This window comes from Lucilia cuprina, chromosome 6 (assembly GCF_022045245.1).
Source record: "Lucilia cuprina isolate Lc7/37 chromosome 6, ASM2204524v1, whole genome shotgun sequence".
In the NCBI taxonomy this organism is placed as follows: domain Eukaryota; kingdom Metazoa; phylum Arthropoda; class Insecta; order Diptera; family Calliphoridae; genus Lucilia; species Lucilia cuprina.
In genome coordinates, this window is record NC_060954.1 from 62,905,175 (window position 1) to 62,928,506 (window position 23,332).

At 30.6% G+C, this 23,332-nt stretch overlaps 3 protein-coding genes across 6 annotated transcripts; 1 reads left to right on the plus strand and 2 right to left on the minus strand.

Moving 5' to 3' along the window:
- Positions 1-3,587: 3,587 nt before the first annotated feature.
- LOC111675928 (ribulose-phosphate 3-epimerase) lies at positions 3,588-4,630 on the minus strand. Its single transcript, XM_023436808.2, has 2 exons — positions 3,934-4,630; positions 3,588-3,871 (listed from the first exon to the last, which is right to left on the minus strand). Exons 1-2 carry the CDS (start codon positions 4,495-4,497, stop codon positions 3,767-3,769), a joined length of 669 nt encoding a protein of 222 aa, XP_023292576.2. The 5' UTR covers positions 4,498-4,630; the 3' UTR covers positions 3,588-3,766.
- Positions 4,631-4,995: 365 nt separating this feature from the next.
- Positions 4,996-5,777, minus strand: LOC111675937 (LDLR chaperone boca). The gene is made up of 2 exons (XM_023436820.2): positions 5,531-5,777; positions 4,996-5,460 (listed from the first exon to the last, which is right to left on the minus strand). Exons 1-2 carry the CDS (start codon positions 5,675-5,677, stop codon positions 5,062-5,064), a joined length of 546 nt encoding a protein of 181 aa, XP_023292588.2. The 5' UTR covers positions 5,678-5,777; the 3' UTR covers positions 4,996-5,061.
- Positions 5,778-6,624: 847 nt separating this feature from the next.
- Positions 6,625-23,217, plus strand: LOC111675946 (vacuolar protein sorting-associated protein 13). Of its 4 annotated transcripts, XM_046955160.1 has the most exons (30): positions 6,632-6,702; positions 6,911-7,291; positions 10,865-11,149; positions 11,224-11,583; positions 11,661-11,882; positions 11,948-12,608; positions 12,679-13,264; positions 13,325-13,983; positions 14,165-15,134; positions 15,197-16,337; positions 16,398-16,528; positions 16,597-16,966; positions 17,027-17,826; positions 17,891-18,049; positions 18,109-18,264; positions 18,324-18,815; positions 18,884-19,011; positions 19,079-19,370; positions 19,454-19,591; positions 19,664-19,804; positions 19,865-20,136; positions 20,234-20,454; positions 20,529-20,686; positions 20,746-21,570; positions 21,627-21,727; positions 21,793-21,931; positions 21,993-22,276; positions 22,351-22,489; positions 22,558-22,770; positions 22,868-23,217. In XM_046955160.1, the coding sequence occupies exons 2-29, from the start codon at positions 7,192-7,194 to the stop codon at positions 22,759-22,761; spliced, it is 10,134 nt and encodes a 3,377-aa protein (XP_046811116.1). In that variant the 5' UTR covers positions 6,632-6,702; positions 6,911-7,191; the 3' UTR covers positions 22,762-22,770; positions 22,868-23,217. The 4 variants fall into 4 exon arrangements, with proteins under 4 accessions (XP_023292597.2, XP_023292594.2, XP_046811116.1 ...); XM_023436829.2 differs by having other exon boundaries at positions 6,625-6,702; positions 7,156-7,291; positions 22,558-22,878; XM_023436826.2 differs by having other exon boundaries at positions 6,626-6,702; positions 22,558-22,878.
- The last annotated feature ends 115 nt before the right edge of the window (positions 23,218-23,332 follow it).

The following is a 23,332-nucleotide window of genomic DNA, read 5'->3' on the forward strand; positions in this document are numbered from 1 at the left end:
TACAAAATATAACATTGCATTGCAGTTAAGTACTTTTCTGTTTTTATAACAATGTCAATTAGTTTTAATGGTCATAACAAAGATATTTTTTAAAAAAAAGCTAAAATTTCCAATTTCTATTTAAGTGATTTATAGAACAATAAACCGATTTTTGTAACAATGCCTTAAATAAAGGTCAATTATGGTCAGATAAATTGTAAATTTTTCCTGTTATTTTATTCGACAGAAAATTAAGCATTTAATATAATTCCACTAAGGGGTGCTTTCGTTTGTTAGAAATCGAAAAAAAAAACAAAATCATAGTTTTATAAAAAATTGCTTGAAATAAAATAAGTACATTGTGATGAAATGAAAAATGACAATAAGAATTAAAAAATCTGCTTTACTTTTTTATACTTTGCTCTATAATAATCTAAAATAATGATAATATTAATGGAATAAGTAAATTTAAAGTAATTTAGTTTTGAAATTTCCAAGGAGTGCATTCCTTTGAATTGTAAACAAAATCATATTATTTTATAAAAATAGCATATTTTTACACTAACATATACAAACAAATATTTTTAATAAACTTTTCTTTAAATACAACTCTAAAAACTAAAAATATTTTAGAACATATCATTTTAATCAAAAAGAAAGAGCTTTTCGTACATATACAATACATACATATCTTTCTTATAAATATGTATGATTTTCTTCTTTATTAATACTGTTTTTAATTTCAAGTTTTATTTCATTTTCAAATATATGTTTTAAAAATGTTTTAATAAGAAATCGAATGCATTCCTAACATAAATTATAAGTTCATATTTTACTGCTCAAAACCAGAAATAATTAAAAAATTAATAAACAAAAGAAAAAAATAAGAAACATAAAAGGTAAAATAAAAAATAAAACGCACATAGTTATGCTATCCTAATGCAAAAATAAAAAAACAAATCAAAACTATACTAAACAAAAACAAATCAATAATTAAAAAACTAAAATACAACAACAAACATACTAATTTATTTATAATTAATTATATTTATATACACACATACCTATTTTATAGTATAGAAGCTGTTTTATATGTGAAAAATAATTAAAATAAACAAAACAAAACAAAACAAAACAAAAACAATTAGGACAATTATAAACATACAAGAAAATATATTTAAATTTAGACAAGTAGTGTATGTATGTGTATATTTGTGACAACATACATTAACAAACGTGTATTATTAAAATAAAATATATATTTCTGTTTGAAAATTACCAAAAAAAAAACTTTAATTTTACCGCTCTTTGTTTTGGGCAATTTGAAACCGCTGTCATTGAAGTCATTGTAAGTTGGAGTATATTATATTTTATAGATAATCGTTTTTTTAGTTTATGATTTTTTTAAAATTTGAACAGTTTCTTAGAAAAGTGTATAGTTGCTAAAAAAAACTGTATTTTTAAAAAGCAAAACTCTTCAAATTATAAAAGTAAATTAAAATTGTGTATTTAATGCTATAGGTTCATATATATAGGTTAAAATAAATATCCTTTTAGATAGTTTTATATTTTTATAAAAGTTTCGATTGTTATAAATCTCAAACTTTTATTTTTTTAGTTTATTTCATTATTAAAAGTTAAGCTTAGTGGCAGTTGAAGGCTCAATTAATTTTTACATTCCGAGATGAATCAGCTGGCCCGTTTTTGGTTTACATTTGTATGTTGTTAGTTTGTCCGTAAAGTTCCGCTGCGGATAAATCTGTAGAAAATATAATTCAATCCTTTACATCAAGTGACAACTACAAACAGCTTAAGACAAAATGATTTTAAAGACGTTTTACTTAAAACTATTTTAGGTATTTTTGCTGTGCCATTGTATATGTAGTTAACCATTTTACAACAATCGTATAATTAAAATTTTTATTAAAACAAAATATTTGATATTTCTATTGTAATAACTTCCATTTATTCAAATTTGTCGTAAACGTATAATTAATAAACAATTATGTATGTATATTAATCATATGTCAAAATTTAATGGTTTGCGTACAATTAAATGTTTGTAAATTTTCAATGCATTCGAAAAAGACAGTGATTTCCTCTAAAATCTAATCACATGATTGACTCTAATTCGTCTTTCGCCAAGGATGAACTCTTTGTAAAGAAAATCGTCGCTTTTGTATCCCCTTTGTAAGCAAGAGAGTGGACACTTAAAAAAAACAAACAAAAACAGCATTTTGTCCGTTTCCTCTTAATCTACAAATAGGGAAACGATTGATATCCTCGTAGGAAAAGCAAACGTTAAAGTAGCTAGTCACCTAGACAGTCGATGGCTAGAGGTAACCCTCAGTGGTGATTAAATAGGTATCTTCGGACAGTCCGGCCGAACTGCTGGGAATATCATGTTTTTCACTAATTCATATCCTTAATCTCTCAAATGAATTAAATTAATTTCAAATTGAATACATACATAAATTTTCAGTTCTATTTAAAAAATTAACTTCAACGACATTATGATAGCGGTTTTAAGAAAAGGTAAATTATTATTTTCTAATCATCATACTAAATCATCATCAAATTACAAATGATATATAAAAATCTGTTATAGAGTAGTAAATGTTACTAAATATTTATATACAAAAATCAAAAAAAGTGAAAATAAATTGTTTACTAAGTAAAAATCAATTTATAAAAATAAAATAATAACAAAAATATATCACACCTATGTATTGACAATAAACGATATTGATTCTAAAAAAAGCTGAATTATTTATAAAACAATAACAAAATGCACTTGTTAAAAAATAGCACAAACAGTTTATTTTTTCATACTCGTATTAACATATTGTGAGAGGAAAAACAAACACCTTTTTTGGAAATGACAATAGTTATAATTTTCTGATAAATTATTATTGATAAAGAAAATTTTATAATGAAACTGTATGCTTCTAAAACAAAAGATAGTAATAATTAAATTAAAATAACAAAAAATATATATATGTAATGATATACACTTTAGAGACAAAAGAAAATACTTAAAGCAGTCAAAACAAAAAAAATATATATATATATAACAATATGATGGAGATACATAGAACAAGAAAATATCAATAAAAACAATAGAAATTAAATGTTTAACAAAAAAAATATGTAATAAATAAGAAAAGCAAAAAACTCAAACACTCACCTAAATTGTTTTATTTTTAACCAAGTTATTAGCGATTTTAGTTTTGCAACAATTTTTACACAAAAAAATCGTTTTTTGAGTAATCACTGATTAAGATGTAAAATTTAAAAATGTTATGGTTATCACGGATTACCCTTATTTTCTTAAAAAATTCAGTATTTACGAAGTTATAAACAATTTTTCGCCAAAACGCAGTATTTGGGAAGTTAAAAGCGATTTTGGTATTGGAAATTTTTTCATACTCTAGTTTTTTGTTTCTCCTGTAAAATTTTAAAAATGTTAGATAAGGCTGTTTTCGTTATTGGTGACGATATGTACTTATAATTTGTTTTTTTATGGAATGCAAGATTGATGTGATTGATTACAAAATTAAATGTGTTTTCCTCAATATTAAAAGTCTTTTACAAATTATCTCAAAATATTGTTTTTATAAAATAAAATATTTATTTATTTTATTTTTTTCATTTATATTAAAACTAGGTTTAAATTCTTAATAACAATTTACCATATTTTAAATGCAAAACCACATTTAGTAACTTTAAATGTATTGAATTAATTGGAAATATCGGCGTAAATTAAAAAACATGCAAACGTAAAAAATTACTTATTATAGGTTTGTACTGTAGACTTCAAAAGACCAATAACAGCCTTTTGATCGGGAGCGCGTATAACTGCAGTACCAGAGACAATCATATTAGCACCAGCCTATAAATTTAAGTGAAAATAAAAAACATGTACATATGACATATATAAATTATATTATTTACCTTAGCACAACAATCAATAGTATTAGGACCAACACCGCCATCAACTTCAATATCTAAATCGGGATAGTTTTGACGTAGCCATTCAACTTTTGGCATCATATCGGCCATAAATGATTGACCTCCAAATCCTGGTTCAACTGTCATTACTAGGGCCACATCAGCCAAATCGAGATAATTTTGTAGTACTTCCACTCCAGTTCCTGGTTTGATAGCTAAACCAACTTTCATACCAGATTCTTTGATTTTTCGGCAAATTTCTGCAATATCATCAACAACGGGTTCAACGTGAAAGGTGTAAAGGTTAACACCAGCATCAGCCATTGGTTCAACCCACTGTTGGGGTTTCGAAACCATCATATGAGTCTCAAAAAAGGCTTCTTTGACTTTACTACGTAAACATTTTACAACGGAGTGTCCAAAGGTGAGATTCGGTACAAAGTGGCCATCCATTACATCTAAATGCAAATAGTCTGCTCCATTATCGAGTAACTTTTGAGATTCAGCAGCTAAATCAGCCAGATCTGCATTTAAAATTGATGGACCGATTTTAGCTTGTACAGGCATTTTGGCAACACAATATCCTCGAGTAGTGGACAAGAAATAGCAATAGTAGTTTGTAGCAACAAAAAATGTTTATCAATGGACAGTTTTTTTTAGTGAAAAACATATGTTTTGTGGAAACACGTGCGATAATTAGTGATGGTAATTTTGTAATTTTTTGAGGGGTTTTCTCTACAATTACTGTCAACCCCGATATTTCCCAAAATTTTCGGGATTATGGAGTCCAGAATTTTTTTTTTACATTTTTCCGAATGATAATTTTGGAAAACCTAATTTGTAATTTGTCATGATAACATGAAGTATTTTTGCATGATTTTATAATAGTTTTTTTCTAGCGATTTTGTCGTGACTTTCTGATGATAAGGCGGTGCAACAATAATCACAATAGAAAAAACTAATTTTTATGTAATTCACAATAAAGACATAATAAATAAATGTATTTGTTGTTTTAAATTATAATATTGCAACAAAAACATTTTTTACAATAAATGCGTGTGAAACTTCCTTAAATTTTACTTTATTTGTTCATATGTACATAAATGCAAAAACATGAATATGCAATTGTTTTTACAATTCTTCTTTGTTATTTTTACTATAAATTCCGGGATATTCCTTATTTTCTATTGTCACTCCTTGGCATCTTTCTTGTTGAATTAAGAAATCCTTTGCATCCCACGCTTGGGAACCATCTTTAAACATGAATATCGCCCGATTATCGTCAACCATATAACGCTCCGCTTGTATATGGTTATTCCAAAGACTAGTTTGCCACAGCTTGGTTATTGTTTCAGCTTCTTCTCGTGTTGGATTTCCATCAACCGATACAAATGTCATGAGTGTACGCCCTTTTTTAGATGCTTTAAGCAATTCTTCGGGATTAGCTGAATTCAATTTTGAAAGATCAATTTGAGGTTGTGGACGCAAATGTTCTGGTAATTCGTCAGGTTCTAAAGGCTCCTCATCTTCCTAATGGAATCAAAATTAATTTATTTGATGCGGGTTATACGTACGTATGTATATTAAGATATTTAATTACCTCCCATTGATCCAATAACCTTTCCAAATCGGCATCATTAAAGTCCCTTATATCTTTCTTTGCCCACTCCGGCTTAGAGTCATCCTTAAATTTTTTGGCTGTAGTTACTGATAAAATTGCAATAAGACACAAGTAAATGTAATTCATTTTACTGTGGAAATAGTTGCAAATATATATTGTAGCTAATACAATCTAGTATTTCTTCTTCACTATAAACAAACACACACCACGTCACAAATAGAAGTAATTAAGAAAACGTCAAAATAAAAGCAATTAAGAAAACGTCAAATTTCCAATGGGAATTACAGAGATGGAAAATTAGAAAGTAAATTTTGATTAGTACTAAGTTGTTAGATGGGAATTTTTATAGCAGCAGTTTCATGATGTAATAAGTATTTTGTCCGTATCCATAAATATATTTTAATCGCTTATTTTTGCATTATTACACACATTTTCCATACAAAATTCCTACAACAACCCATCAATAACTTTATTAAGCATTTCTGTATTTGCTGTATTCAGTGCATCCTGAGAAGTTTTTTATAAAACATTCATATTAAAATATTAGTGTTTTATTACAAAGATAACTGTGGATATATATTTTATTCTGCATAAAATTCTTATGTAAACCACATTTTCGATGAAAATTCCATCGAATATGAGTTAATGTTTAAAATACCATCACTGGTTCTATGATAATTCAACTGCAGAGTTTCCAGGTTTTACTGTTTTTTTAAAATGTTCTGCAAATAAAAATTTGATGACATGCCTTTGTTTGTTTCTCTTATTAAGAGAATAATTGACTTATTTATAAATCAATTATTCTATAATAATCAAAATTTTATGATACGTTTTTTTATTTTCAGGAATAATATTGAATTTGAAATTTGTTTCGATTTACGTCAATAAAATTTTAATTCCTTTCTACATTGATTTGACAATACAAAAAAACTGAACAATTTCGAAATTAACAAGTTTGGCGATTTTTAATATAAATTTGGGTATCAAGGTGATAAAACTGACAACCCCGTTTCACAGCTGTTTTTTACATATTGTTTTGATAAGATTTTTCATTTTTATTCTCATCAGTCATTTTTCAATTTTCTTCCTCGATAGACGTGCTCGATAGTGTTTATATTCTAGTGCAAAATTAAAAACTTATAATAATAGTGGTACATATTATTTTAATAAATAATTATATGTGGTATAACTGTGTTAAGTTATTTTTTACCGTTAGATGAATTAAACATAAAATTATTATAAAAATAAATAAACAAAATAAATTAGAAAAAGTAAAACAAATGAAAAAAAATTACTTTGGTGATGTCATCAGCAGTAAAAACAACTTATAGATATTTTTATTGTATTTTGTTTTTCTAGGCATATTATTCACATTTTGTATTTGGATTTCAGCTTTCATTGTGCTTATTTCAATATGGTATTAAAACTAAAACAATAACAACAACAAACAATAAAAATATTTAAATTATTTTTGACCAAAAGTTGAATTTTCAAATGCTAGTATAACATCAATAAAACTTAATAGTGAATTTAATTAAAAAACAAAGTTAAATAATTGTGTGGCCTCGTGGCCTTTAAGAAAAAACCTTGATTTTATTACACAGGTTCTGTAGCCCTTTGACGAGGTATTCTAGTTCAAGATGGTTTTGGAATCTGTTGTTGCCCATTATCTTAACAAATACCTCTTCAATTATGTTGAAAATCTTGACAGTAATCAACTTAAAATAAGTGTTTGGGGAGGTAAGTAAATATATATTTTTTTGTTTTTTTTTTTTTCAAACAATAAGTATGTATGCACTTAATATACGCATTGCTTTTCATTTACGTATGTCAATAGAAATTCATTTACATATTGTCATCTGAAATGTGAGTGGCTTTAAAAAAGATTCTACAATTTATTTTTTGTTTTTACTTAAAAATTGTAAATTGCAATAAAAGCTCAAAACATATTATTTAAAAAAATGCTGTTAAAAATTATGTGTACCCATGGCAGGAAAATACTACATAGGTAGGTATAATGAGTTGTTAGTTAAAGCCTTTTACAGTTAAACATACCTACATATGTTAATATGGGTATACTAGATATTAGGTATTTTGCTATCATATTTCACAAAACATAGTGTTGGAGCAAAGCTATTTAAAAGATAAAAAATGTTTTATTATAATTGTTGGGATCATATTATTTTAAAGCCACCTTTAGGTTGATTTAATTTTTTATTGAATGAAAATTAGTTTTATATATGTATGTATATGGTTGAACGTATTATACAATTAATCACTGTCACAGCAAAAGCTTTAATATATTGTTTTACCTTAAAATTTTTATCTCAAATAATGCTTGAATTAGTTTTTTAATAATAAGCTTTAAATCATATTAAATTAATATTTGCAATATTTCTGAAATTTCCAAAATTTGTGTACATATGGTTCATTCCATGGTGATGGTCGTTATACGCATTTGAATTGTTCTAATTTCAAAATGAGAACAGCAATTGATACTGTTTGAGTATATTTTTTTATTTATTCCTGTGATGATCAAACTCAGCAAACCCTTTATTTTAATCAAACAGATCTTTTTTTAATTTTAATAATAAACCTCGTTAATTGCTTTTTGAAATAATTTTGGATATTTTGTATATATTGATGGGAATATAAGAACTCGATTTATTGTATTATTGGTAATTATGTTTTCGGTAGAATGACCCATATAGGTATCTCATTACTCTTCTTTTTTATATAAATTAATTTAATTAAAAAAACATTATTATTAAACAGAGCACATTGTACAAATATTTAAAGAAATAATTGTGATCATTGAACAATATAGACAAATCATTGAACAATGTTACATTTTTATTCCATGTTTTATTTGTTTTTTATAAAAATAAATGTGTATTAGGGTGACATTAAAAAATCTGCACTGTTCATAACTATTTTCTTAAAAGTGCCTAGTGCATATTATTTAATTAGTTCATTAGTTATATGTCTCTTTAAGAATATGTGTGTATAACATAACTCGAGGGCAACAAGTACGTTTCTATTAATTACTCGAAATCTTCGTGTACGTTATTTTGCACCCAACCCATGTATATTTAGATATACATACATATTTATATTCGTTAATCATGCACCTACTTATTGTTCTTTAAGCTCATACCGATCCAAAAGTTGTATGAGGTCATACACACTCTTTTTTTTAAATATTTATATATACACGATATTTGTATATACATACCTACATATTTTGTAAAATTTGATGGGTTTCATCATGCTCTATTTTACATAAACAGTAACTTGATATTAAAGTTCTTTTATGATTTCATTTTATGAATTAATTACACTAAAAATTTAACAATTAAAAGAATAACAAATCGCTATCTAAAATGCAAACAGTCGTAACTAACGCAAAATTCAAAATTGCACTATAGGATTTATTTATTGTGATTTAAAAAGAGTTTACAAAAGAGTTGACAAACGTTAAATTATAAATAAATTGAAACACTTTTAAAATTCCTGTTACTAAGTGCTTTTTAATGCCGGGCTTAGCTTTACAATGCAACCATTTATTTCTAAGAATCTATTTCTAAGTATACTACAGTAAGTCATACCATAAAAAATATTCATTACAAGTAAATTTGGCAAAATCAACTTTAGATTTGAATTATTTGAAAAAAGCTTATATTTTTAGAAAATTAATAGCTATGTTTTGTATTGTAAATGTCAAATATAATATTCAGTAAATCAAAATAGATGATAGTTACTTAAAAAAATACATAATTTCTATATTATAAATTATTACTAAAACCGTATAGTGTAAATAATGCCAAGTTTTATTAATAATTTTCCCAGTGTGTGTTAAGTTTGCAATTTGAATCACCTGTAATAATATCTTCATTTTTCATCTCTGCCATAAACATATGTAATATATTATTTTCGTGTCATTTTGGAATTCTTAATTTTATTTGTTTGGAAAATAACACTGATGACTAACTCTTAAAATAACAGCATTTACTCTATTTATACCCTAAACCACTATAGTGTGGGGGGATATTATTATGCGTTTGTGCTGACGTTTGTAACGCATTAAAATAAGGATCCTACATTTACCTTAAAGTATACCAATCGACTCAGAATCACTTTCTAAGTCGATTATAACATGTCCGTCCGTGAGGCTGGCTGTCCATATAAACTTTTGTGTGGAAGCCTATTGAAAATAGTCCCCTTGACCCCATAATACCTCCCAATTTGATATAAAAATTAGCAGAAATAATTTTTATATAACTAAAAATTATACTGCCGATTTTTGTAATGATCTGCCCTTATTTAAACCTAGCCCCCATACAAAGCCTCTTTTAAAAATGTCTTAAACGTACAACATTGATTTATAACCTTTAGTATCGCAATGAAATTCTACATAACTAACTAAAATATATCCTTTTTCTAAACTTAATAAGCATTAATAAGTTTGACCTTAACTCCCATGTAAAGGCTCGTTAAGAAAATTAGTTTTTATCGATACTTTGGAAATAAGATAAAACATAAAAGTTTCTTTATGAAAAATAATTAATTTTAAAATATACTCATGTGTAGGTTATCATATGGTCGGCCATGCTTGACTATACTTTCCTACTTGTTTTATTTTCGTTTTGTTTATTCTGAATGCAATTGGAATACAATTTCACAAGTTTTTGCTTATACACTTTCGAGTGCAGATTGTTATTCAAGTAATTTTAAATTAACTGATAACATTTTAAGTTGATACATATAACCCAGTTCTCCTGAGTATTAATATTGTTTATACAATGGAACAACAGATAAAATAACTGAGCCTATTCGACAGGCATTAAAATTTGTGCAATTTTATTTTGTTACTCGGTATGATGTCAAATTAATGTAATGTTCTAAAACTTATAAAATATACTTCAGTTTGATCATGGCTTTAAATTTTCAAAAATTTAAAATTTTTTTCGAAAAAATTGTAAAACTTTTAAAATAATCTCCATATTACGAAAATTCATTTTCAATATAATCTTTATTTCAATTTAGACCAAATTCCTAAATATTTCAATTTCGTAGTTATTACCTTTTAAAATAAATTTCAAATTTTCATGAGTGTTAAAGTATTTTTGTAAATTACCAAAGTTGGGAAAACTTAAAAGCAATTCATAAAAATAAAATTGTGTTTCTCTTAATAAAATAATAGTTAATAAGTGCTTTTCTATTTTATATTTATTGTGTTGCAAATTCTACAAGGCCAAAAAACCACACATTTTATATTTATAAACAAATCTCGTATTTTATTATTAATTTTAGGTGATATTGTTTTAAACAACTTAAGAATACGAGAAAATGCTTTGGATGATCTAGATCTTCCAGTGCAATTAGTTTATGGACATTTGGGAAAATTTGTTTTACAAATACCATGGAAGTCTATATACAGTCAACCCGTTGTGGCACATATCGAAGATTTATTCCTGCTGGTATCACCTAAGCAGAGTGTGCCCTATGATGCGGAGAAAGAGCAAAAACTTGAATTGGAACAAAAACAGATTGCATTAAAAGCCATTGACGAAGCGTTCCAAAAGGAATTAGTGAAAGGTATGGTAAAACTTTGCATCCTATAAATAATAGCATTTACATAAGTTACATATATTTTTATCATTGAAATATAGATGAAAATAAAGCAGATCCCTCATATGTTGAAAAATTGGTTGCTCGTACAATTAATAATATTCAAGTAAAAATCGCCAATGTTCATATCAGATATGAGGATAATTCGAAAATAGGAAGACCATTTGCTTTCGGTATAACCCTGAACAATTTCGAAATCTTTACTACAGACGCCAATTGGCAAAAGTGCTTCGTTGACGGTGTTATACGTCATGTTTTCAAGTTGGCTAGTTTGGATTGTTTGTCCGTGTATATGAACTGTAATGCTGATACATACGCTACAAGATCTGAAAATGAAATTAAGGAACTATTTCGAAGTAACATTGCAAGTAAAACGAAGACTCCATCACAATATTCCTTTTGTAAGTAGCAGATAAAACTTCAAATTTTAAATATGTATATATAGGGGAAGTTCAACATTAATGACAATATGTTTCAGTATTGGGACCTATATCTTCTGTCGCGAAATTGTTATTGAATTCCGACCCTAACAGAGATAGTCCTCCATTCACTATACCAAAGACGGATCTAACACTGGAAATGGAAAAACTTAATATTGGTGTGACAAGCACACAATTTCAACTTATCGTTGGTTTATTGGATGATATGAATCAATTTCAATTGGCAGTGCCATATCGAAAATATAGACCCTACAACAAAAGTGAGTATTATACAATATTGAATCAAATTGCCATATCAAAACTTTAAAAATGTAAATAATTTTAGGTTACAAGGGTAATGCCAGAATCTGGTGGAAGTTTGCTATACACTCTGTTTTGGAAGAACAGGTTCGCAAGAAGAATAGGTCTTGGACTTGGGAACATATAAAAGAGCATCGAGAATTGTGTAAAACCTATGCCGAAGCCCATAAAGAACGCTGTGCCAGTAAAAAACCATCGGCAACAGTGGAAGCCACCTGTACAATAGCTGAACAAAAATTAGATCTTTTCAATTTGATTCTTATACGCAAGCGTGTCCAGCTTGAAGTCGATCGACTACGTCAAGGGGAAGAATTGAAAAAGGAAGCAATTGCAAAATCGTCTTGGTTTGGTGGCTGGTTTGGTCGGGGCAAAAAGAATGAAGATGAACGTTCCGATTTAGAAATAAGCATTCAAGCTGCCATGACACCTGAAGAGAAGCGTAAACTACATCAGGCGATTGGTTATGAGGATAATATGGCTCCTTTGGAGTTGCCGGAGCATTATGAAGCCATTCATATGAAATTCACACTAAAAGCTTTAGAAATTGGTCTCTACGATGATTCGGAATTATGTAAAACCTATGGTCGCGGCTCAGTCGATTGGCATTCTTTGCAGACCTTAATGTTGATCAAACTTAATATGACGACCTGTACGGTTAAGCAGCGGCCGGCTGCAAGCGCTATTAAGTAATAAAAAATATTTTCAAGTTTATAATTATGTTTCTCAATGTTTATGAAATATTTGCTTTTTTTTCAGTGTCTGTGTGGGTATGAAAGAATTAGCTTTGACAGGTTTGGAGCAAGAAGGCATTGCGCCAACAATTATTAAATCTAAAATATCAGATGAAAACAATCTCCTAGATATATTCTTCGAAACGAATCCCCTAGATAAACAATGTGATCAACGAATTAAAGTAACAGCGCGTCCTTTGGAAATTGTTTACGATGCGGAAACAATTTTGAAACTAATGGGCGTCTTTGTACCACAGCAGCAAGTAAACCTTTCCGAGTTGGAAGGTGCTGCTACTTTGAAAATATCAGATTTTAAAGAACGTTCTGCCACTGGAATGCAATATATGATTGAAAGTCATGCTATTGTTGAGGTCGATATAACTTTCATGCCAAACATTTTAATATTGCCCCAGGGAGGCAAATATAGACCTGGCGAACAATCATTGGTAGTTATAGGATTGGGTGAATTTAAAATATCATCCGCTCCACATCGAAACAAATCGAAAGACGTTGTAACCATGCATCAGGGCGGTAAAGATCAGGACGAAATACTACAGATGATAATGGAAAAAGCATATGATCGCTATAATGTCTCCATTGAAAACATACAGGTTAGATTTTGGATTTACAGCGAAAAGTACGAAAAAATATATATTTTTGCATTATTTTAGATAATGGTTTCTAAACCAGAAGACGATTGGGAATTGTGTATGAGAAAATTAATTATCTCCGACATGCATTTGTTGCGACCAACATCGGTTCTAGTTGATGCTGAACTATGTGTAGTTGATGATGATCCCCGTTTGCCAAAGACAAAAATAAATATTCTTCTTCCATCAATTAACTTAAATTTAACAGAGGATCGAGTTTTTGAAGCCTTAAGAGTGGCCATGAGCATACCATTGCCCGAAAAAGAAAAGCCAGCAGAGCAACCTAAAACAAATCTCTTAAAGAGTGCAAGCCAATCGACACTTATGCGTTCAATACCACAATTTTTAAATCAGGATGAACGTCGTAAAACTTTATCAGCAACTGCAGCTACCTCATTAACTCCTGAAGTTGTGCAGTACACTAGTCTTGAAGTACATTTCGCTTTGAAGGAATTCAGCATTGCTTTAGTCAGGACTTCATTCGACGTTGATTCTCCTTTAAGTGACGATTCAGCAGATTTCAACACTCCTTCACAGCACTCGGAAGAGTCCGAATTTTTAGACACGCGAAGCTCTGTAAGCCTAACACATCAGGATTCTCAAAAATTATTGGCCTTCCAGGTTTTGCAGTTGGAAGTGTACATGGCCCAGAGAACATTCGAGATGGTGGCTCAAGCAAAGTATGTTTAAGCATGTTTAAATATAATTTTTTATGTTTTATAATTGGTCAATTAAAAATTTGTTTAATATTTACGATATTTTTTAAAAAGGTTCTATTTGTGTAGTTTTTTATTTACTACACAAATATATTTATATATTTAATACCTTCTAATAATTTTATATATACACCACTTTCCCTAGACTTGGAGCAATCAGTCTTACATCCTATGAAACTCGAGATAAAAAGGAGGAGGAGCTTGTTGTTATCGAAACTCCAGGCTTTACTACAGCTGGAAAATCTCTACTTAACGTTACTTTCACGGCAGTAGATAAATCGACCCCAGATTTCATTACTAAATACAAATCCATTGAACAATTGGCGCGCATTAACTTTGCCACCTTAAACGTTATATTGCACCAGGAAAACCTTTTGTATATTATGGAAATAGCTAACCAATTACAGCGTAAAGTTGAAAAGATAACTGCTTCTTCAAAACCGGTCGAAATTGATCAGAATAAAGATCGTATAGCTTCGGCGGGCGCCGCTGATGGTTTTGTAGACCGATTGGCACGCATTGCTGAAGAGGCTGAAATAACGCTTGAACGAAAAACTTCGATCTCTACCACTAATGCCTCACCTACCCAAACAATGACGCGCAGAAGTCGCAAAACTGCTCAGAATATTGTTGAGAGCATAAAAATGAAAATTGAAGCCAATTTAGACCAAGTTGGCTTAGAATTAACATGCAAAAAACGTTCCATAGCATCATTAAAAGTTAACCATTTATATGCAGGCGTAGTTTTGAAAACTTCTTATACCGAAGTTCAGATTGGCCTAAAAGATATTTTAATAAACGACATGAATCCCCTTAATATTCACTCCAACATTTTGTCAATTGTTGGAAAAGATGCTCTCAAATGTGATGTTGTCTTATATAATTTAGACGAAACGCGGAATTACAATTCTGATGACATGAAAATCAATGTCGAAATTGGTTGTATGAAGATCGTTTTTGTGAATTGGTTTGTCAATTCGGTATTAAGTTTTATGAATAATTTCCAAGCAGCTCAACAAGCTATAGCCAATGCTGGAGCCATGGCAGCTGATGCTGCCAAACAAAACGCAGTTGCCGTGTATGAAAAGGCCACTCGCATGAAATTGAATGTTAAGGTTGTTAATTTTCTAACCTCTGTTAGTATGTCTTTTGTAAACCTCGTATTTTTATATTTTAGATCAAAGCTCCTGTTATTATAGTCCCCATAGACTCGAAGAGTCTTGAAGCTGTTGCTTTGGATTTAGGTCAACTTACAATGAGTAACGTCATCACGGACATATCGACACCAGGTAGTGACAAAGGTCCTGCTGTTATGGACGAAATTAAATTGATGCTTAAAGACATGAGATTGGCTCGAGTTAACATTTTAGAAGAATCACACCTATATCAAAGCCAGTCGCTGGATTCAGACTCTTTAGATGTCGTAGATTCAAATTTTGGTTTTAAATCGAAAGTTAACATTTTAGATCCTACTAGTTTCACGCTTGTAGTAAAACGCAACCTATCATTTTCCTGGTATAAAAATCTTCCCGAAATGGATATATCGGGCAGATTACGCTGTATTGATCTTAATCTTTTTATGGATGACTATGCTTTGATAATGTCGATATTGAACCGCAACATGAGAGAGGGTGTAAACGAATTTCCCACTGTTGTGGCAGAGCCTCCACAAAAACCTCGCATATCTCCACCAAAAACTCCCATAGATAGTCCAGCCAAAAAGGCAGGCGACCAATTCTTAGAGAAAATGCGTGCTAAGGTCTCGCATCAGGAGAAGATCAGTGAACAGTTTAAATTCAATATACAGTTGGACGGTGTTGTACTTAACCTAATGACGGGCGTCAATGAAGGACTAGCTCGCTTTGGATTGTATGTTATATCATTGAAAGGCACCAAACTTATGGATGAGACATTGACAACAAACATCGTTCTCTGCAATATGCAATTGGACGATACAAGACCAAGCAACACTAGTGAAATTACCAAATATCTTTGTCGAAAAGACTGGTTTGGATCAGAATTAGAAAAACATGCACAATCCTCAGATATGGCCTACGAGGCAGGTGAAAAAAGTGTCAAGGACTCACAGTATATGTTAGATATTACAGCGGTCCTTAAGCAGAACGACACCGTAGCCAATGTGCGAATTTCTAGTTTTGATCTTATATTGTGTGTTGATTTTCTCTTAAAACTGTCCGAGTTCTTTAAAACACCTGATGTAGAAGAGTATATAGAAATCGCAAAAGAGAAACCAGCAGAAGTAATACCATCTACACAACAACAGTCTACACAATTGAAAAGTCTGGCCACCGTAGCTAGTAAGTTTACAGTTTTATTTAAAATCTTTCAATTTTCTATATTTCACCTATTTTTTATAGCCGTGGCGCGTGAAGCAAAAGAATCTAATGAAGCTGTTAATAAAATGAATTTAACATTGGTTATCGATGAACCAGATATTATTTTAGTTGAGACACTTAAAGATATGAATACCAGTTCTATTATATTTAATGTAAGTAAACATTTTTAAATGCGAGTAACTATTATTTATAATACAATCTTCTGTTCAATTCAATGTAGATGCAAGCAAAACTCATATATCGAGCTATAGGTGAAAAACAACTTATTAATGGAAACATTGATGGTTTGAAAATGTACATGTGTTCATTCATGCCTGAAAGACGAGAAGCTACAAGACATTACATTTTACATCCATGTGTTATAAATTTACATGGTTCTACACCTGAAGAGGATGGAATGCACATAAGTTTAAAAACAAGTGAAATTATTATAAATATTTCTCCAGCTACCCTGGAATTATTTAACAAAGCCATGCAGACCATAAACACTGCCGAAACGGATGAGACTAAGATGTTGGAAGCTAAGAATTACAGCGATATTTGGACACCAAAGAAATATAATGAACATGATTATTGGTTCCTTAAAGCGGGTAATTTAAACGATTTTCTTTAAAATAACAATACGGAATTTCTAAATTTTTTTTCTACAGAACCAGCTGAAGACGCTTTAGAAACTTTGGATGCCCAGCAAGCGGTTAGTACCTGTGGCAGTGTCAAGACGGAACGTTGTGTGATAGAAATCCCAAGCATAATGCTGGTATTGGAAGCGGGTATTGGTTATTACACAACACCTTTAATTTCTATGGACACCTGTTTGAATGCTATTGCTAACGATTGGAGTAGCAATTTAAGTGTAAATGGTTCCTTAACTCTCACCATGAACTACTATAACCAGTCATTAGCCGTATGGGAACCAGTTATCGAGAAAAATGAACACATTGCGAGAGATGGTGAGCGTATATTTTCGCCTTGGGAGTTGAATTTTAATCTTGGAATTGAGAAGAATCCTTCAGAATTTGAAGAAAATAAAGTGGATCAAACTACAACAATTAAAATACATTCGGAGGAAAATTTGGAAATGACAGTTAGCAAAACATTCTTAGATTTAATTGGTACATTAGGCGAGGCCTTCGGGCAAGCTATGGATCCCAATGGTCTAATGAAACCAGATGTTATTGCTCCATATGTGATTGAAAACGATACAGGGTTCGATATCAACTTGAATTTTGCCTCTGGCATATTTACTTTACATGAATGTCATATTCCAAACTCAAATGGAACAAGTACCCTAAATGGCTCCATAGTTTTCAAAAATGATTTATCTTGCACTGTTACCGCTGATTCGATCAAGTGCTGCACTTTGTCTCCTGGCTGTAAGGCGTATTTACAAACTAAAAACTTGGCCACCATTCAGAATCCAGACGAAGAAGAATATAATATTTATGTTACGGTAAGAATGTCTTCTATAATATTAGCAGTGAGTTTTGGTCAATTAAAATAAATTTAAATTCTAGGTGGGACATATACAAAAACAATTAGTATTACCAGTTTCCAAGTCGGATAAACGCTACTTTTCTCTGTTCCGTGATACTAATCAAGATCCTTGGGGTATTGTTTCTGAAGTTAACTCCGAATACGGCACCACCAGCATCAATATACACAGCGTCGTTAATGTAAGTGTGGCCTGGTAATTTTAGTGGTTTAGCTTTTCAATACTTTATATCTCGTTTAGATACAAAATCATTTTACGACTTCTATAAAAGTTCTGCGTATGAATGCCAAGACTAAGGAAATGATACTTGTTGGTGCCGTTGAACCTGGTAAAGTTTATCATGTACCCTTGCATGCCATCTATTCAGAAGGCAAATATTTGCATTTTGCAATTGAGGTAAGACCAGAATAATACTGAAGAATTACAAACATAAAGATTTCTTTTGTTTTAAACAGGACTATCATACATCAGTTCAGGGCATCAAATGGGATGACTGTCCTACTGATATGAATTATATGCGTCATCTTCAATGTGATCCCATTGAGACATTTGAACCATTCTTTATAAATGTTAGTCGCGAAAAAACCGAAATTTACCATGAACACTCAAATAAATTTAAATTAATGAGTGCCTACTATACTTTGCATTTAAGACCACCAGTATATCTCCGTAATGCTTTGCCTATTAATATAACAGTATCGGTAGCCGGGTGTTCAGTGCGTGAAACAGTATCTAATTTGGCAGTACAAACAGAAGAATCATTTACCTCGACTCCCGAAACTGATACCGATAGTAAGAAACCTCTACACCAAAGTGATCATTCATTCGTAAAAGAAGACTTATTAGATTATGGCGAGAAGGACATTGAAGCCGGCAGTGTTTTACATTTGCCCACAGTCAAATTGGCAGGACGTAGCAAAGACTCCAAAAGCTATTTAGTCATAAGGGTAAGAAATTATAAGAACCACCAATTCCAATTCAATGCTTCATTATAATATGTATCCAAAAATTTTAGATGATTCAATATTTGGAGCGTGATTGGTCATGTACAACTGAAATTTCGGAAAATCATCCTGATGTTACCAATTGGAAATTTAACTCTTACGATTCGGATGCTAAAATGAGCATGGATTTGTGTGTTATGTATGTTTGTGCAGCTTTTTTTTACATTATACATAAAATATTTACTTTAAACAATTAATTTTAATAGGTTTGAAGATCGTAATGGCAGTTTGCTAATAACACTCTTCTCACCATTCTGGTTAATCAATAAGACCGGCGAGATGTTAAGCTATAAAACGGATAGTGAAACTGTAGAAGTATTGTACCATCCACCCGAATATAATGGACCTATACTGTTTTCATTGCGTGATAAGTATTTGTTTGATAAAAAGAGTTGTTCAATTAGAGTTGAAAACGGCGAATGGAGTAATAAAATACCTTTGGATGTGGCTGGTTCAACTGGTTCGGTTGGCTGTAAAGCCAATGATAAAACCTATCAGGTACGATCTTAACTTCTTTTCAATTGTAATTTATTTCGATGATATTTTTAAAATATCTTTATATTTTATTATTATGCATAAAGATCGGTGTCCATAATCATTTAACGCAAAATTCCTTAACGAAACAAATTACGTTTATTCCTTATTACACCATAACCAACAAATGTAGTTACGTTATTGAAATTCAAGAGAGTTCCCGACCTGGCGATCCTTGGACAAAGGTAATTTTTAGTTAATTTAGTTAAGTTAAATGAATTAAATATTAATATAATTTTTCTCATTAATTCAACCAGTTATTACCTAATGGCTGTTTTCCATTGTGGCCCAAAAATGATTCTGATCATATGATGGTGGCTAGAGTCGATGGCCAACGTACTGTACCCTTTAAATATTCAGAGCCCATTTGTAATTTATTACAACTTAATACTAATAAGGTAAAATCGGTTATTTTTTGTTAAATACATTTATTAAAATGATTTTTTGCTGCTTTCTAGAATGGTGGTATAAATGTAGATGTACAAACTACGGAAGGCGGCATCTACATAACATTTACTGAATATAATCCAGGTGATGCTCCTGGTCTTCTTATTAACCATACCAGAAAACCCATTTATTACCATGAAAAGGGAGTTGATAACAAAATGGTTTTGCAACAGCGTCAACAAGTACTTTACACCTGGTCCAATCCAGCTGGAGATAGGCTGTTGGTGTTTGGCGAAAATAGCCTAGAAAGTGATCTGAGGCGAGATGGTATTGGTAATTTAACGTAAGTAGTAAACACATAGACATAAATATAAAATTTAAAAAGGCTGCCATATATAATTGTTCTTGTTTTTTTTTTTTTTTTGTAATTATAATTGCAGTTTGGAGGATAACACAAAAGTATATTGGGTTTCCTTTTTGGACGGTTTACAAAGAGTGATACTATTTACTGAATGTGAGGAAATAGTTACCAAGTCAGAAACCTCAACTGCATTGCAGAGTATAACGCAATCGATTGAAGTAAAAATTCATGGCATTGGTTTATCACTAATTAACAATGAGACTGGTGTTGATATCTTATATTTGGGTATAACAAGCTCTGGTAGGTCTATTTTTCATTTTTATAATTATTTAAAAGAAACGCATTAACTTACAACTGGATTATTGCTTTTGTAGGCGTTATATGGGAATATAAAAAGGAGAATAAAAAACGTTTTAAGCAATTAAGTTTGCACGATACTGCTTTGATGGAAGCACTTTATCAGGAGTATTTAGTAGATAAAGGTGTACATGGTGTTACTGATAAGTGTTATATGTTGGAGGGAAAACATCAGGTATGTTTCTTCATATTCCTTTTTTATTTTAACCTAATTATTATTGTTTAATTTTTTAGATTAATTTCGACAGTTTAAAAATGGTTAAGAACAATGTAACACGTGATATAAAACGTTATTTCCAACCTGGTGTATGGATTGCCTTGAATTCATCGCCATTCCAATCGCAAATTCATGCTAAAATCAATCGCATCCAGTTGGACAATCAACTTACTGACTGCATATTCCCTGTTGTATTGGCTCCTATACCACCTCCGAAAACCTTGGCTAAAACAATACACTTCAAACCCATCATTGAAGTCAGTATTGTTGAGAGAGTTGTGCCTCATTCGAATGTGAAACAATACAAATATGCCAAAATGCTAATGCAGGAATTCCATTTCAAAGTGGATCTAGTGTTCCTAATGGCCATAGCTGAACTTTTCACAAACACTGTGGACGATGAACGAGAGGCTAAACTTTTTAAGGATGATGTTGATACCATTGTACGGCCTCTATCCGATTTAGTACAGATACAATCCCAACAACAACAAAAGAATTTCTATGACAATTTACATCTGGGTCCAATGAAAGTTCACGTAAGCTTCTCAATGGCTGGTGTTGATACTTCAGTTCTTCCTGGCATCCTTTCGAAGTTAGTTCAAGGCGTTGGTGTTACACTAACCGATGTTAATGATGTCGTTATACGTTTGGCCTTCTTCGAAAGAGAGTATCGTTTCTTTACACAAGAACAACTAATTTCCGAAATTACTTCGCATTATACCGGGCAAGCATTAAAACAGATTTATGTCCTAGTATTGGGCTTAGATGTTTTGGGCAATCCCTATGGCCTGGTAATTGGCATTAAAAAAGGCGTTGAGGATTTGTTCTATGAACCTTTCCAAGTAAGTAGAACATTTTAAGGAAATTATAAACCCAGCTAATCAATGTTTTACTATAGGGAGCTATACAGGGACCTGGCGAATTTGCAGAAGGTTTGGTTTTAGGTGTGAAATCATTAGTTGGTCACACAGTAGGTGGTGCTGCGGGAGCAGTATCTAAGTAAGTAAAATTTAAAACGAAATTATGAAGAAACCAATGTAAATTGTTATTTTATTCTTCTTAAGGATAACCGGCGCTATGGGCAAAGGATTGGCTGTTCTAACATTTGATGAAGAATATCAGAAGAAGCGTCGACAAAATATGAATGCTAAACCGAAAACTTTCCAGGAAGGAATGGCACGCAGTGGCAAAGGCTTAGTAATGGTAAGTTAAAACTAAAAGAAATCTTAAAATGAAACTCTGCAATTGTTGTTATTTGTTGTAGGGCTTTGTGGACGGTGTTACCGGTTGTGTAACAAAGCCTATTTCTGGAGCCAAAGAAGAAGGTGTTGAAGGCTTTTTCAAAGGCCTCGGCAAAGGAACAATAGGCTTGGTAACAAGGCCTACCGCAGGCATTGTTGACTTTGCCCATGGTACCTTTGATTCCGTAAAACGTGCCACTGAATTACAAAGTGAGACAAGACGCCTAAGACCTCCCCGCTTCATACATGAAGATAAGATATTAAGAGAATATTGTTTGGACGAAGCTAAAGGCAATCAACTGCTTAAGTATGTATATAATATAAATAAATAAAACAGGAAAGTATATGTAGCACTGATCTTTTTTCTTCTACACATTATAGAGAAATTGATAAAGGCAAATATGCAAGTACTGATAACTTTGTTCATTGTGAGGAAATTATAACAAAACAGGAATATGTTGTGGTTTCGAATCATCGTATTATCTATGTAACACGCAATGACATGTTTGGATCATGGAGTGTAAGAAAAACAATAACAATTTCAAATACATACACACATATTTATTCTTAATTTTCCATATACTTTAGGTACAATGGACATATTTGTGGTCAGAAATTGAACGAGTTAGCAGTTCTGATCGTGGAGTAGAAATTCTCTTAAAGAAGGAGGGAAAGAAGGTATTGGGTCTGTTTAATTCCAGCGAACAACAACATAAACTTATAATGATGCCCCTAAAAAAACGTCGCGAAAAACTGCTTGAAGCAATCGAATCTCATCGTAATATTTCATAGAATGAAACGGTAAATGCGCGCACAAGTGTATTCAAAATACAATATTTTTTATTATTTATATTTTATTCTTTTTTTTACTTTCATAATCATTAATTATTTTGATCAGCTTTCTAAAAACAAAAACGAATGTACTATTTAATTATTATATAAAAAAGTATAAATAACAACAAACACATTTATATTATTCAGTTTCTTTGATTTGAAATGTTTCCTTTTTTAATGCGAAAAACAAATATTTTTTACTGATATTTTTGTGATAATATATCAATAATCAAGCTTAAAAACCACACAACAATAACAAGAATAATAATAATAATAGCTAAGCAGAAACAATAAATATTTAAATATTTCTATGCAACTGTTAATTGAATAACATTTCTTTTTTATTGATGTTGTTAAAAATATGTTGAAAAAAAAACAAATAAATATTTATTTTTAACTTGAAGTACATACAACAATATTTTACACACGATATTAGCAAAAGAAGCAAAACGGAAAATAAATGTTATACTTAATATTGTAAACAATAATATGTTCGTTTTCTCAATTGGTTGGTGTCAGTGATAAAACA

What these genes read in the sequence shown, in the direction of transcription:
- LOC111675928 (XM_023436808.2), bottom strand. Translation starts at nt 4,497, where the DNA reads ATGCCTGTACAAGCTAAAATCGGTCCATCAATTTTAAATGCAGATCTG. An exon ending in CTATTGATTGTTGTGCTAAG is followed by an intron (nt 3,872 to 3,933) that starts GTAAATAATATA and finishes TTAAATTTATAG; the next exon opens with GCTGGTGCTAATATGATTGT.
- LOC111675946 (XM_023436829.2), top strand. Translation starts at nt 7,192, where the DNA reads ATGGTTTTGGAATCTGTTGTTGCCCATTATCTTAACAAATACCTCTTC. An exon ending in TACAACTTAATACTAATAAG is followed by an intron (nt 19,805 to 19,864) that starts GTAAAATCGGTT and finishes GCTGCTTTCTAG; the next exon opens with AATGGTGGTATAAATGTAGA. An exon ending in GCTGCGGGAGCAGTATCTAA is followed by an intron (nt 21,728 to 21,792) that starts GTAAGTAAAATT and finishes ATTCTTCTTAAG; the next exon opens with GATAACCGGCGCTATGGGCA.
- LOC111675937 (XM_023436820.2), bottom strand. Translation starts at nt 5,677, where the DNA reads ATGAATTACATTTACTTGTGTCTTATTGCAATTTTATCAGTAACTACA. An exon ending in GGTTATTGGATCAATGGGAG is followed by an intron (nt 5,461 to 5,530) that starts GTAATTAAATAT and finishes TGATTCCATTAG; the next exon opens with GAAGATGAGGAGCCTTTAGA.